Here is a 13,583-nt window from a genome sequence, read left to right as displayed (position 1 = left end):
CAATTATCCGAACAAAGTGTCCGCCATTTCGGTCGGATAATCGAGGTCGCGCTGTAATTTGAATAAACCACCGCGCGAAAAATCCGCCGATGTGTATCGCCTGGCAAAAACGAAACGCTCACCACGCCGCTTTCATCGGCCACGAAAAATATTTCAATCCAACGAAAAACGTTTCACACAAGAGGGAACATCGAGGAAGCGATGGACGGTATTTTTTCGGGTTTAAACGGAGGCAATTTAGTCTCCCTTCAATCGGTCACCGTCGAAGGAGCAAAGCATCGTAGAATGTCATCGAGTTGTCCTTAAAAAATCCTGCGAATAATCGCTTGGGAAAAAGAAAAGAAACAGAAAAGAGATAGAATACTTGGAGGACGAACGCGAGGAACCGAAAGAACAAGATGAAAAAGAAAAGTCGACGAGCATAGTCGAGGATGAAAGAAGGCAAACGGAGAAGAGGCGAAGCACGCCCGCGATGTGCGAAGCCGAGGATTAAGCGCGAAAGCAACGACGTCCGGCCCATCCTTTAATCCGGCCGAATATTAACCAGATTCGCGACCCTGGTCCTTTCATATTTCGCCAGTGACGGCATTCTCGCAGCGACTGTTGAACGACCGTCGTCGAGATCGAACGAACCGAGACTAAAAGAGAGAAACCAGAAAGCTGCTCGTACCTGAAACGAAGAAAATAACCGACGAGAACAAGAAAATAAAATCAAAAAAAGAAAAAAAAGAAGGAAAAAAACGAAAAAAGAAGGAAAAAAAGAAAGACGAGACAGGCCGTAAGAATAAGATATAAAGTAGATGGAAAGGCGTAAGACGGATGCACGTCGATTGGCGACGTTATGGAAACGCGAAGGGACGCGCGTGTACGCGGCAGTGTCGCGAACGCAACGGGGGCAGGACCGTAGGGGCCTGCGGGGTGGAAGTGTGCGCGCGGGATGAGAGAGAGTCATAAAATCGAGCGAAGTGAACGCCAGGAGGGAGACACTGAGTGATGTCGGTGACAGCCGCCTCTCTGCCCTCCTCCGCCTCCGCCGCCTCCTGTCGCTATTACTCACCCAACGCCGAATACCATTCAAAGTTCGAAACCGCACGTTCGCGACCCAATTCCTGCGTGGAGTCAGCTGTTCGTTCGGTTCATTCAAAGCTCGATCGACCGCCGCCGCCGGCTGGCCGTCCCGCGACCAGACGCGTTGAATTAATAACCAGGGAATAATAAAAAAGGAAGAAAGGGAAAGAGGGGGGGGGAAGAACGGAGAAAAGAGAGAGAGAGAGAGAGAGAGAGAGAAGCAAAGAAAAAAAGAAGAGGAGCGATAAAACGAAACGATGTTTAACGCGCGAAAGTTGAGTGCTTTCCACCCCCGCGTGTAACACCCCCTCTTGTTGGCTCGAGCAATGAAATATGGCATCGAGTCGAGAATGACGGCGTCGATACGCGGCTTCTCGATTCTGTAAACTCGCCGAGTCTCTCGGTACGCGTTCCAACGATCCATCCGACGGCCGGCATTTAGCCGAGCCTCGTTATTTGTCAGGATCATCGGCTGCGTTATTTAAGACGTCGAGCAAGCGCGACCAACTCTTTGCCAAGAGGCCGCGCGCTCCTATCCTCGCGGCTATTCTACTATTTCTGGCGCGATACGCGCGCAGCACCGGCTTCCTCGCATTGGCAGAGAGAGCTGCCCGCGAGAAATTTCGAGCGTTCCTCGACCGTACGATGGAACAATACGGGCAACACGCGGAAGTTGAGCGACGGCGTTGAAATTCGTAGAATTCGAAGAAATATTCGAACGCGAGGTATTTAGCTCGTATCGACACCCTCGTTACACCGGGACGATCGCGTGAGAAGTACCCGTACATACTTCTTATCGCGCGCCGTTCGATTCGTTCAACGTCGACGATTCAATTTTGCAATTCTTCAGAAACGAAAGGCAAGAACGCCGAAGGTCCGACGCCCACGAGCAAAACAGGTTCACGCTCTTTTCGCGCGAAAAACAAGATTCTACCGGAGTAGAGAGAGAAACCTAGATACATACAGTGAGGGAAGAAAGTTCGGTCGAAGCTTCGGTCGAGGTTTCCTCTCAAGCGAGATGGTGGAAGCGGAACGAGGCATTCTGCTGTACGAGATTGTTGCGCTGGTCCTCGTGTTCGTCGGTTTCGTTCGTCTAGTTCGTCTAGTTCGTCTCGTTCGTCGTCGTCATCGTCGTCGTTGTCGGTCGGCGGTCTCGTTGGTAGTGGTGTAGCGATGGCGGAGAATCCCATGGTTCGCGGTCTCGCCGGTGCGGCGCTGCTGTCGAGCGAGAATGGTGGGGATATGGGCGGGGCCAGGGGGCGCATTGGCCGCGCTTCGGGGGCGTGACTGCGCGCCTCCCACTCCTTCGCGTAGCACGGCGCTGATTGACAGTTGGCGAACGACTGCGGACGGCGCAGGATCTAAAACCGCGCTAGGCGCTGCTTTCCACGCTCGCTCGCTCCGCTCTTCTCTTACCCGTGGATCTACTCTCGGTGCTTTTTCGTGGGGGAAGAACTCGAAACACGCATATTCCCGTGGCTGCCTTTGCCCGCCGGCCCGCGCGCAATATATACACCAACCTTCCACCTTCTGTCCGCCGGAGTTACGAGTGGCACACGCAGTAGTAGTTACGGTTAGGGAGGTGGGTCGGCCACCGTCTCGCGGACAGCTCTCTCGCGCGTCACCTCTTCTCTCACTCCTCTGCGTGACCGGTTCGTTCGTTCAGTAATCGCCGCGAGGAGGAACGCGCTTCTTCTTCCGCCGCGAACACTCCGCTTCGAGGACGCGTACTCCGCTACGTTTTTCCACTTCGCACTCGCGTGGAGAATAATTCCGCCGATAGTATTTCTACCTACGTAGAAAGCGCGAACGGGTTTGTTGTTCGGTGTGTCTGTCTATCGTGCAACATCTTGGAACGAGGAACGAGCTGTCACGAAAGGAGCTCTATTCCGGACCGCGACGACGCAACATTCGCAAACAAAGAGAGAGAGAGAGAGAGAGAGAGAGAGAGAGAGAGTGAGAGATACATCACATCATCACCGGCGCCACCGATTTTTCGTTCGTGTCGCGTAAACACACGCGGTCGCGGGCGAACTTGGCCATCTCGAAACGCATCGGATCGACTGCCGCAGTGGACTGTTCGTAGTGCTTGTGCCATCGACACACAATCCTTTGCTCTCTAGTTGATCATTCACCGTCCGGTAGAGATATCACATCTCGTCGTGATATCTAACGATATCGACTCGTCGCACCGAGTGCGTTCTCCGGTGCTTGCAAAGTTTTTTCGGGACGGCAGTGTGTCGCGCGCGCGATCGACGGTCACGCGAGTCACGCCGTCCGCCTGTATGCTCCGTTTTGTTTTCCCTGCAACGTTCTCTTTCTCTCCTCGTCGGGACGAAACTTCGACGATAACCTTGATTTCGCGCCAATACTCAACGTTGATAACAGAGGATGTAAACGTGTTCCCTCCCGTTCAGTGGCGTACGCAATAAGGCAAATCTCTCTTGTGTTTACACGCGAACGTGTCGTTCTGTATGAAACATCTGTGTGAAACAATAATAATCAGTGACAACCGACGAGATTACTCTCCGACGGCCAACGGCGGACAACCGTTTCGGAGCAGGAGCAGCAACGAGAGAATTATCCGTGATAACTGGAAATCGTGGTGATACTTTGTGGTGTTGAAAAAAAAAAATAAGTTAGTTTTCGTAAAAAAGGCAGCGGTGATCGTGAATCCGTCGGGAAAAGCGGAAAGTAGTAGTCTCTAGTTTTTCGTGTCCTGTATCGGTGAAGTTCCACGACCGCGAGAGACTTCGCTTCTCTCGTTCTTTGTTTTTTTTTTTTTTTTTGGAACACGCCAGCGTCGCAGTGAGAGAGAATAGATGAGAGACCACGTGTCGGGCAAAGCGAGAAAGTGGATGGTATAATGTCGCGAGACTGACGATATACGGAGGAGGCACGCTCTGTGAGTGTTGTAGTTCAACGGAACTTCCGGCGGTGTGACCGGGACAATGAGGAAGCACGTGTGTCCGGCCGTAGCCGTGGTCCTGCTGCAGCGTTCAACCGCGCGTGCCGAGCTCTGCTGACGCTCGCTTCGATTTCTCGTCGTCAAACAGAGCGTCTCGTATCGCCGGTCGACTCGGATCCGGGGATCGTCGAGAACCGACGGAGCCAGCAGCAACTGGTTCCAGTAGTGGTTCATCTGATCAAGAACAGTCTCGTGGAACAGTCTCGCGTGGAGGTGTCGTGCGTGGTCCATCTGTTTCCTTGCGGACCGTCGGCCACTATCCTGTCCGTCGAACCGCCAGGCCAAGAAGGTACTTGGAATTTTGGAGCCATCGCAGCGAAGAATCCAGCGAGGAATCGTTCGACGAAGGCGTAGATATAATCCGCGAGTCCTCTGAGTGTGACGAACGGGAAACGGGCAAACCGATCGCCGTGATAAGGCGAACCGAAAAGTGGAGAAGCCAGTGTGTGTGAAGTGTTCGAGGTTACTTGCTTATACTGTGGGAAAATACAGCCGCTACGGTGGCTCAGCACGCAGAGTTCCCCGGCGCGGCCAGGGCGTTCATGGCGCAGCCAAGGGTACGTCGATCTATCGATGACTTTTACACACAGGTTCACACAGACCACGCGTTTCCTTTTTACATGTCCCTTGCTCGAAATTCGAGTCAACCGAACGCGAGAAACTTGGCTGCGTGGTTCGCAAGAATCACTCGTTACGTGTGATTTATAGTCTTTTAGGGCAGTAGGTGTTGCTTCTCGTCTCTCTCTCTCTCTTTCTCTCCTGGAATGCAAACGTCTTTAACGTTACTCGCGTTACGCGTGAAACTTGAAATCGGCAGCCGTCGGTAAGTGCACGAGCGCGATCAGAGCGCGGGCTAGATCCAACCGGAGAGTTCGATGCTCGGGGGGGTCTATAAATCTCCTGTATTGAATAGCGTCGAGATGGATTCACCTTGTGACGCAAGACTCGTTTCGTCGACTTGAGAATCGACTCCTCTGTAGGAGAACGTGACGGTGTAGGTCTCGGGATGTAGAATCTCGTGAAAGTGGCTTGTAGATCGGGTTAAATCGAGTTCGAAACCGGCAACAGCCGGCTGGCTGTTTCGACGTGTCGTTGGATACGCTCGGTTCGCTGGCCAAACGATTCGTACACGACTCGAGGAACAGGCCTCGGCAGACGCTTTGTTGTTCAACTGGGGCTTCGGTGTAATCGAGCAACTTTGAAGCAACTTCGTAGGGAGTGAACTTGCGTAGGCAAAAACGTGGTAGGGTGTCTCGCGGGATCGATTCACGACCGCCGTTTCGCAATTTCCTTCCTCATTGAACATTCCGCTGCAGTAACGAGTTCACCAAAAATCCCGCTCGTGAAACAGAAAATTGCGATCGCCTCGGAATTTGGGAATAGCTTCGAGAGAAATCGCGGGGGCACGGTTAGGTGAAACTAGGAAAATCCGTCGGTTCTCGAGCAAAACGGGTCGCGTGCAAGCGTGTGTAGTGTCGTCGATCCGGAATCCGTGCTCAAGTTCCGTTCCGGAGAAACTCTCTCTCTCTCGAGGTAGACAACCCGAAATTATCATTTTACGTGAATATCATGCTCGGCCGGATTGACATGCCATCGAGATGCACGAATCGATACGTGAGAGCGTCTGCCGGATGCCCGCAGATACCCGCCGTTCGAGGAATTGATTACGATTCTTGTCGTCGACTGGAATTTTGTTCACGCGAGCATCATTCCGACCTATTGCTCGCTACGCAACGTACTCCCCCCTGATTTTCACTCGTTCGTGAATTGGTGTCTCGAAACTCCGACTCGTGCTCGACATCACTGTCCGTCGGACGTGAAATCGTGTCCTCTCCGTGAAATGTTCTTCTATTCTCCTCAGTTTATATCTTCCCTTGGGAAACGTCCATCTTCTCCCAGAGAAAACAGTGCGAAACTTTCATCGCGGTAGAATCGTATTTCTAACGAAAATTAACGGTAACGAGCAACAAGGTGTGTTGGAAGAAAAATTCGAGCCACGATTTGATGGAGACTTCTTTTTCGTCGTCTTCGAAATCTTTTTCGAAAATCTTGTTTTCGGCGAAGCTAACCGTGAAAATAATCGACGGAAATTTTGATGTCGAATTTATCTTGCAAGTTGAAATTTCGTTCCATAGTTGAAGTGACTGAGAGCAATCAGAATTTTTGATTTGAACTACGGTTCACCGAAATCCACATTTCCAGATAATACGATAATAATTGGACGAAATCTAATTCCCCAGAAAGGGAACGTTCCATTCACACGGCACTTAACAACATACACGAAAAAATGGCTACCGTTGAGAAAGGAAAAGGTATCCCTTAGAACCAGATAGCGCCAGATGTCGAGATAAAATTTATCAGCGGGTACGTGCGAGTCGATCGTCGTGTCACGATTTCGTCTGGCATAATATTACTCTTGTAAATGGTTAATCGGTCAGGTTTTCGGTGACGTTTCTGGAATTCCAGCGGCGATCACGGTTTTATCAGGCACGGCCAAGTGAAAACGGTATCGGTGTCGATAAAGAGCTTTACTAAGAGATCGCCGATAAGCGACGATTGCTCGCGTGCCGTCCGATTTTCAAGTGACGGATTCTTACCTCTCGTTCAGATTCTACCGTCGGTCTCCTCTCTTTCCAGTCAGTGTCGTATCTCGGAAACATATATGCCTCTGTCGAATTTCCAACCAAGACTACCAGGTAAACTGTTCTTCGTCGAACAGAACGTTTCTGTTACTCGACAATTTCAATTCGTCTTTTCCTTCGCGAGTGTTTCCTAAGAGAGTTTCAAAGCGATTCGTAAATCGGGAATCTTCGAGGAATTCAAGATGTTTCAGATACCTGTTTGCAGCAGCGATTGATATTTATTGATGTTGGTGCAGTTTGTTTGCGTTCGTTAATCTCAGTGCACTTGGTAAAGTTTCAATCGGAAATTTGTGTCACGTTTTAATAATGGATCGTGGTTTGACCAGTGGCGTTTAGAAATTTAAGCGGCAACGAAGTTGTCTCGAATGCATAATTCGGAATTCGTACGTGGCCGAACAATTTCGCGAAATAGACGAATGAACTTTCATGCGTACGCGAGAAACGCGAAGTTTGATTCCCTCAAGGCACGAGCAAACGATATTTGTTAAATATTGCAAGGCGCGCCTCGAGGCGTTTTCGATTAGTCGTGCATTATTCAAGAAAAATTATTGGAGCAAAGTACGTCCGATGTGTTCCCGCCTGAATTATGCATTCAGCATTCTGATATATTAATTCGATAGAAAATTTCACGTACCAGCAACGTTCTTTATTAATCTTTCTGACGCGTTCATGCTCCATAACGTTTTATAATCTATAATCTATGTAATTCCAGTTTCAAATATTCAACAGATAAAAGTTCAAGTCGATTTCAGTAAATATTCATCTCGATTAAAAATTCAGTCTGAAATTTTTTTGCCTTTCTGTTTCTCTCGCTTCGGCCGTCGTTACGAGCAAAAAGAATACTTTGAACTTGTTCGTCGCCATCTTGGTCATCACTGACCGCCACCACTAACTTTAATTAAGCCGTACTCACACCGCGTTGCCACTTATAACCGTCAAACCACGACCCTGATCGATACCAGAAAAAAAAAAAACCCTATCCTAGGCATCGAGAGTGTACACGAGAGTACACTCTGGCTCAAACATCATTGCAACTCTGTTACGCAATCTGTTTGTCTTTCGAATCGCGAAAAATGATCCACTCCGAACTAACCGTGGTCGCAACATTCGATGAAAATCTCTTCGTCCATCAGAGCCATTGACTTCTGTTACACAACTAGTGACCCATATATCGCTGAAATTTGAGAAGAAAAAAAAATATATTCATACAAATAAAAGAATATCGAAAGAATCGACTTGACGGAGTTTCTCTCGTTTTTTCCTTTTTAATTTGTTACTCGAACAATCGCAGTTACACGGTTAGAGACGAGCGTGAAAAAAGAAAAGGAAAAACGCTAGAAAATCGCGAGGATGACGTTGAAAGTAAGGCGAAAGCGAAAGGGTAGGATTCTGTGCGTTTAACTGCAATAATGAGAGCCGCGGATTGGCCGGTCGTGCGAAATCACACGGTGTATAGACGGCGACTCAATCGCTTCTCTTACGAGCGGTGCACGTTTTACCGCTCAATTTTCCTCGGACTGCTCGCTGCTCGAAATTGCCAAGATACCGGAGAGACCGCATGTATGCATGCACGCGTTTCGCGTGCGAATCGCCCTTTTCGCCCCGCCACCGCTACCATCACCGTGCCCCGAATACCCGGGCAAAACGTAATTCGTGCGTTGCATCCGGATCCATCGGGCTTATCCTGTCATATTCGACCGGTTCGCCGGTAATTTTATCGCGTATACTTCCTGAACTTGCGGCAGCGCTGCTGTTCCTGTGATTTATGCGCGCGCGACTCGCCGCGTTTCCACGAAACAAATTTTCCTTCTCCTCTTCCTTTTGATCTTCTCCGATTTGGCGAAAAACTCGCGATACCGCCAGCATTTCTTTTTTCCCGCAACGTTCTCGTTTATATTCTCGCGTATTTTCTTTCTCTCGCTTTTGATCTTTCCTTTCGTGCGTAGGTGTCTCCTCGTTCGATGGAAAATGAGAAAATTAGAAACTGAAAGGGAATTTCGAGAACGAACTCCCGAGTATCGTGACGTCGATATTCGGGCGACGTGTTCTCGAGATTAAAAATTCCAGAATTCCAGGTATAAATAAAAAAGACACCGTGACAGCAGAATTAATTCTCTTTCGTTTCCCTCGGTCTCTCGCGGTATCATTTTGTTTGGCAGAAAATTGGGGAAGGGAATTTCGAACGAGGGTGATGCCTCGGCCATCTATTTCTGAGATTCGTGACTTTCGCGAATAGGTGACCGCTGGCGGCGCGTTCTCTGGATTAAAAAATTCCAGGATTCGGTGAATAGCGGCGACGAGCGCGAATTTTTGTCCACGCTGTGGCGACGAGCGAGCCGCGATTATGTATTTATGGGTATATCCATCAATCACTTTCGCTCTCCCGTATCGCCGCGGATACCGGCCTTTAGCCTATGGATTAAAGTCGTATCGATTTCTCGCGCGTTCCATTCGCTGCCCTCGATGAGGCACGATTTTTTTTTTTCTTTTTTGGCCTCCTTTTTCTTTTTTCTGTCAGGTTTCTGTTAGGCTTTTCGAGGGAACCCCTCCCCTTGGTAACGGTATACGGGTCGGAGAAAAACGCTGGTCTGTTGAAAAAGAAAGTTATCGGGAGATTCCTGTCGCCTGACTGGTTATTTTGGAGTAAAAAAAATAGTGGGGGGGTCCCTAAATATCGTCCATGTGTCCCGCTTCAGACGCGAGGAAATATTTCAGCAGATGTATATATATTCACCATCCCGTTTGTCTTGCCGTGTAGCAAAAGTATTCAGGTCGCAGAAAAATTAAGAACGTTGCATTTGGAAATACGTCTCTCTCTCTTTCTTCCTTGGTTTTGTATTTTTCATTTCAATTTTTTGTCGATGCCTGTCAAACTTTTCAATCATACGTGCTGATTCGTTATACGAAATAGAGAAGCAATCACTCCAAAATCGTCAGTCGAAATTATATTCACAAAGCAGCTGTAATTACACTATTTTCTCAAATATAAACTATTCTTCATATGTCTATTCGTACAGAACGTGCCAATATCTCACGAAAACATCTCCAAAGATGAAAACAAAAATTTAACCTTCGATCAATCGGTTTCCAATTTACTGGAGCCATTTGCGCTTCCAATTACTTGGAGCAGCTCCGGAAGACGTTTTAATCTAAACGGAGGTTTCGTGCGGCAGGCTCGTGGTCGGTATCGTCGAATCTTGGAACGATTCGAGGACTAAAATCGACGAGCTCGTCGAAAAAGAGCGGACGATAAAGCGGCCGATGCACGATGCTCCCTCGAGATAGGCGAGGCACATGGCGTTGTCCTGCTGCATGCTTGTACGTCGCAATGTTTTCCAAATGTCGACATCAATCAGAAAGTAACGAACAGTCGCCAGGCCCTTTCTCTCTCTCTCTCTCTCGTCCTCTTTCTCCTTCCTTCTGTTTGTCTCTCATCTCCTCTCTCGGCTTCTTTCTCCGTCCTGGAATCTCAGCCATGTTTCAGCGAGTTGAGGCTGGAGTCCTTTAGGCTGCATTCACAACTGGTTTCTGGCCTCGTATAAATTTCCCTCGCGAGCGTGGCGCGATTAATAATCGATTTACTTTACGTGGAACGCCGCCTCAGTCGCGATCGATTCGGAAACAAATTGCCGGAGCAGACGATCCAACTACGAAATCTCGTCGTTTCACCACGCGTCGTGAAATTAGGTTCCATCCCAAATATTTGTCACTTGCAAACTCTTAAATTCTCACGGAGATGGTGCCCGGGGAAAAATCGAATTCGATGTCATGGGTAGGTTTTAAAATACTTGGGAGATATAACGTTGTATATTTTTCATTCGTACGATTAGAAGACGAATCGATGTTTGAACGATTGAAAAACAAGTAAAAAGTGCTGAGAAGCCTCACTCATCGGGCACGCCATCGTCGTCGTGGACCGCCAGCCACTTCTCCGCGGCGTTCCAATATCTATTTTACATTGCGTTTCATCGCATTAACGTCGGCCAGAAGTTTATACAAGCATTGCAACTAAGCCTGTAAGCTCGGTCGTGTCGACGACCCGCAGGCTAGCCTGCGCGTTAATATAGGACACCAGCACACCATGCGATTGCCTTTCAAAAGAACTTCCAATCGTACCCCGTTTCCCAGTATTTTTCAATTCCGGCCAGACTAAAGTAACGCTCCAAAATCATCTTCCTCGTTGCTCCTCTTATATTGTTTGTCTTGTTAATTAAAAGTTTCGTTAACATCTTTTTAACATCAAATTCCAAATTTTCCTCTTCTGTTTAAGATGGTCGAAACAGATGCATCAAAAGCGTTCTCGATCGAGCCGAAATTAATTTTTTTCACGGTCACGCGAGATTAATAGCCAAACGGAGCCATTTCGAGATTGATTTCGACGCGAACGGGTATGAAACCGCTATGTAGAGAGACAAAGAGAGAGTGACAGGTTGAGGGAGAGAGGGAAAGTAAGAAGGAGAAAGAGCGCGATCGGGTTATTGGTGTTTACCTGGTCGGTTGGAAAAATTTGCCGGCGGCTGCTCGTCGATCACCGGCTAATTTTCTACGTTCTCTGGCCTTTACCGGTTATTCGTCGCCGTTCTCCATGGATTTTTCGTCGATTTTATATTTTCGGTAGTGGGTATATAATCGCGAACGGCGGCGGCGGCGGCGGCGGCGGCGCGCGCGCGCGCGCTCACCGTATTGATCGTGAAAGAGAGGGTGCACACGCGTCTTCCGCGTCGTGCCCCTGCTCGCCCCCTTACTTCGTCCCCGGTGATTTATACCGTGGCGTTTAAGCACACTCGCCTTGACCTATCCGCTTGCAAATGAACCGCGTTCCTCGGACCTCGCGGTGAATCCTCGGCGAGCCGGTCGATCCGATCGATCGGTTCGCCGTGAATCCACCATTCCAACGTGAATTCTCTGCCTGACGTGTTTCCCTCGGCCGATCTTCACAGATTCCCATGTGATTCTATTCATTTCGTTTCCAATTCCATTTTATTGAATTTACATAGTTCGTGCATATTCGTTCATTTCATCGTTCGACATTCAAAAGTCAAATTGTATAAAAGTGACGTATTTCGAACGCAGGAGGAATAACTGTTTCTTTAAAAAAAATTCTCACGTGTTTGAGATATATTTGAGACAATTTTTACGTCTCGGTATTTTCATTCAATTTCCAATAGCGTGTAGGTTGTAGGTGTTTTTTTTTTTTTTCCATACATTTTACCTTTCTTGGAAATCGAGCTAAAAATATTTCTAACGCCTTTTCTAACAACGCGCATATTTGTACCTGTCGTTTAGCGTTCACAAGTGAAAAATTTCTTTAATACGTCTCGAACGTGAGACAGGATCGTTTTCTTTAGAATTTCCTCAAACGTCAATCTAATTCTCGATCTTCATACTTTTTCTTTTTTTTTCAACGATACTTCCTACATAATACGTGTTTTTCTGCAAAGATATCAGCACCGCAGCATCTTTACTCAGCTACGTGATATTCATTCGCTGCGAAAGTTACGTCACCCACGAAAGACGTTTCCATCCGGGAAACAAAGAAATATGCAAATGCCGGTCGTCAATCAACGCCGTCGCAACGCAAACATTTGCACCAATAACGAGCATCGAATAGTCTTTGCCTATTCGCGGTAAACTCGTCTTATTCCATCCTCTCTGTCTCTCTCTTTCTCTCTCTCTCTGTCGTCATTAAAATTTCGCCGCTATGCGCATTTGTCGAATCGAGCGCGGCTCAGAAAAGTAAGCTCTTCAATCGCTATATGAATATTTCATCGGTGGTGCAGCTGCGCGCCGCGGAAATTCATGCCAAATAATTCGCCTCGAGGCGTTCAGCGCCGTTTTACATCCGCGGAATTACCGCGCGAAAACATTTCTACGCTAGCACCCAGACATGTAAACTTTTGCGTCTCTCGAGTCTCGTTACCTTTACGCTAACAATCGTCAGCCGTGGAATTAGTCGTTTCGATTTTATTGCGAACGAAGGGAAAGACAGGTGTGTCAGAAGCGTGGACAATTTGGCCGAAAAAAGTTCGTGGTAACTCTAGACAATCAAATCGTTGGAACTTGTCGGAATTGCGATTCAGCCTTAAAGTCGTCGCGTCCTTCGTTGCTCTTTAAGATATTCCGCTCGATCGATGATATCTTCATAACTTGGTGTTAAATTATTAGACGCCACCGTTCTTATTTACCCACCCTTTCCTGGCGATGCAATTCATCGAATTCCTTCCTGCCGGTTTTATATATCTTTTTTTCTTTCTTTTTGAATGAAATGTAGCAGCTCGATAAAAAGTCGATCGCCAATGGCAGCTCACCGTATAAAGTTTTACGACGCAGCGATTATCGTCTTCGATTTCAGTTCGAAGATTTGAGCTCCGTGATCCATGAACCGTGGAGAATGTTTCGTAAAAATTATTTTTATACATACGTCGTTCCGACGTTTCCTCGATTCGTCGACAGAGAAGGAAGCCATTCTCCTCGATTCATTTGCAAACCTGCATACCGTACTCACGATAATGCGGTGGAAATCAGTTCGCTCGTTCCATCTCGAAATATCGCGCGCTCTGTGACGCCGGTTACGTTCGCAACGATCATACGAGTCAAATGCGTCGATAACGAACAACGGCCGTTCTCTCCCTTCTTTCTTTCCATTTCTTCATTTTTCCATTTTGGTTGTATCTCATCGTTTTTTCTTGCCGCCGTAAAATTACCAGCTCTCAAACCTGACGATCGAGCCGCGTAATTAGCGATAATAATCGCCTTGCTTTCGTTTCCGCGGCCGGCCGTGACAAGCCAAGAAAATCATTGGCTTCCTTGTTCCTGATCGCTCCGCCGATCCAAAGCATCTCCGAGGGAAATTTCCTCGCGGCTCCTCTTCCTCGCGCTCGCCGCACCACCGATATTCCGAAACT

The 13,583-nt window shown here is 48.0% G+C and overlaps 1 protein-coding gene across 4 annotated transcripts in view; it reads left to right on the top strand.

Annotated features, from left to right (window-relative positions):
- LOC122533166 (homeobox protein homothorax) overlaps positions 1–13,583 on the top strand; it is a 228,059-nt gene that overhangs the window by 46,194 nt on the left and 168,282 nt on the right. The window contains exon 2 of one of the 4 annotated variants that reach the window (XM_043662603.1): positions 3,817–4,593. The exons of 1 other annotated variant lie outside the window; for it this stretch is intronic. In XM_043662603.1, coding sequence (XP_043518538.1) covers positions 4,579–4,593 — 15 coding nt within the window. In that variant the 5' untranslated portion in view covers positions 3,817–4,578. Of the gene's footprint in view, positions 1–2,353; positions 4,594–13,583 lie in introns of those variants that run through there. 2 more of the 4 variants (XM_043662602.1, XM_043662605.1) reach the window with 2 other exon arrangements.

This window comes from Frieseomelitta varia, unplaced genomic scaffold (genome assembly GCF_011392965.1).
Source record: "Frieseomelitta varia isolate USP_RPSP 00005682 unplaced genomic scaffold, Fvar_1.2 scaffold_500, whole genome shotgun sequence".
NCBI lineage: Eukaryota > Metazoa > Arthropoda > Insecta > Hymenoptera > Apidae > Frieseomelitta > Frieseomelitta varia.
This window is presented reverse-complemented; position numbering and strand designations above follow the sequence as displayed.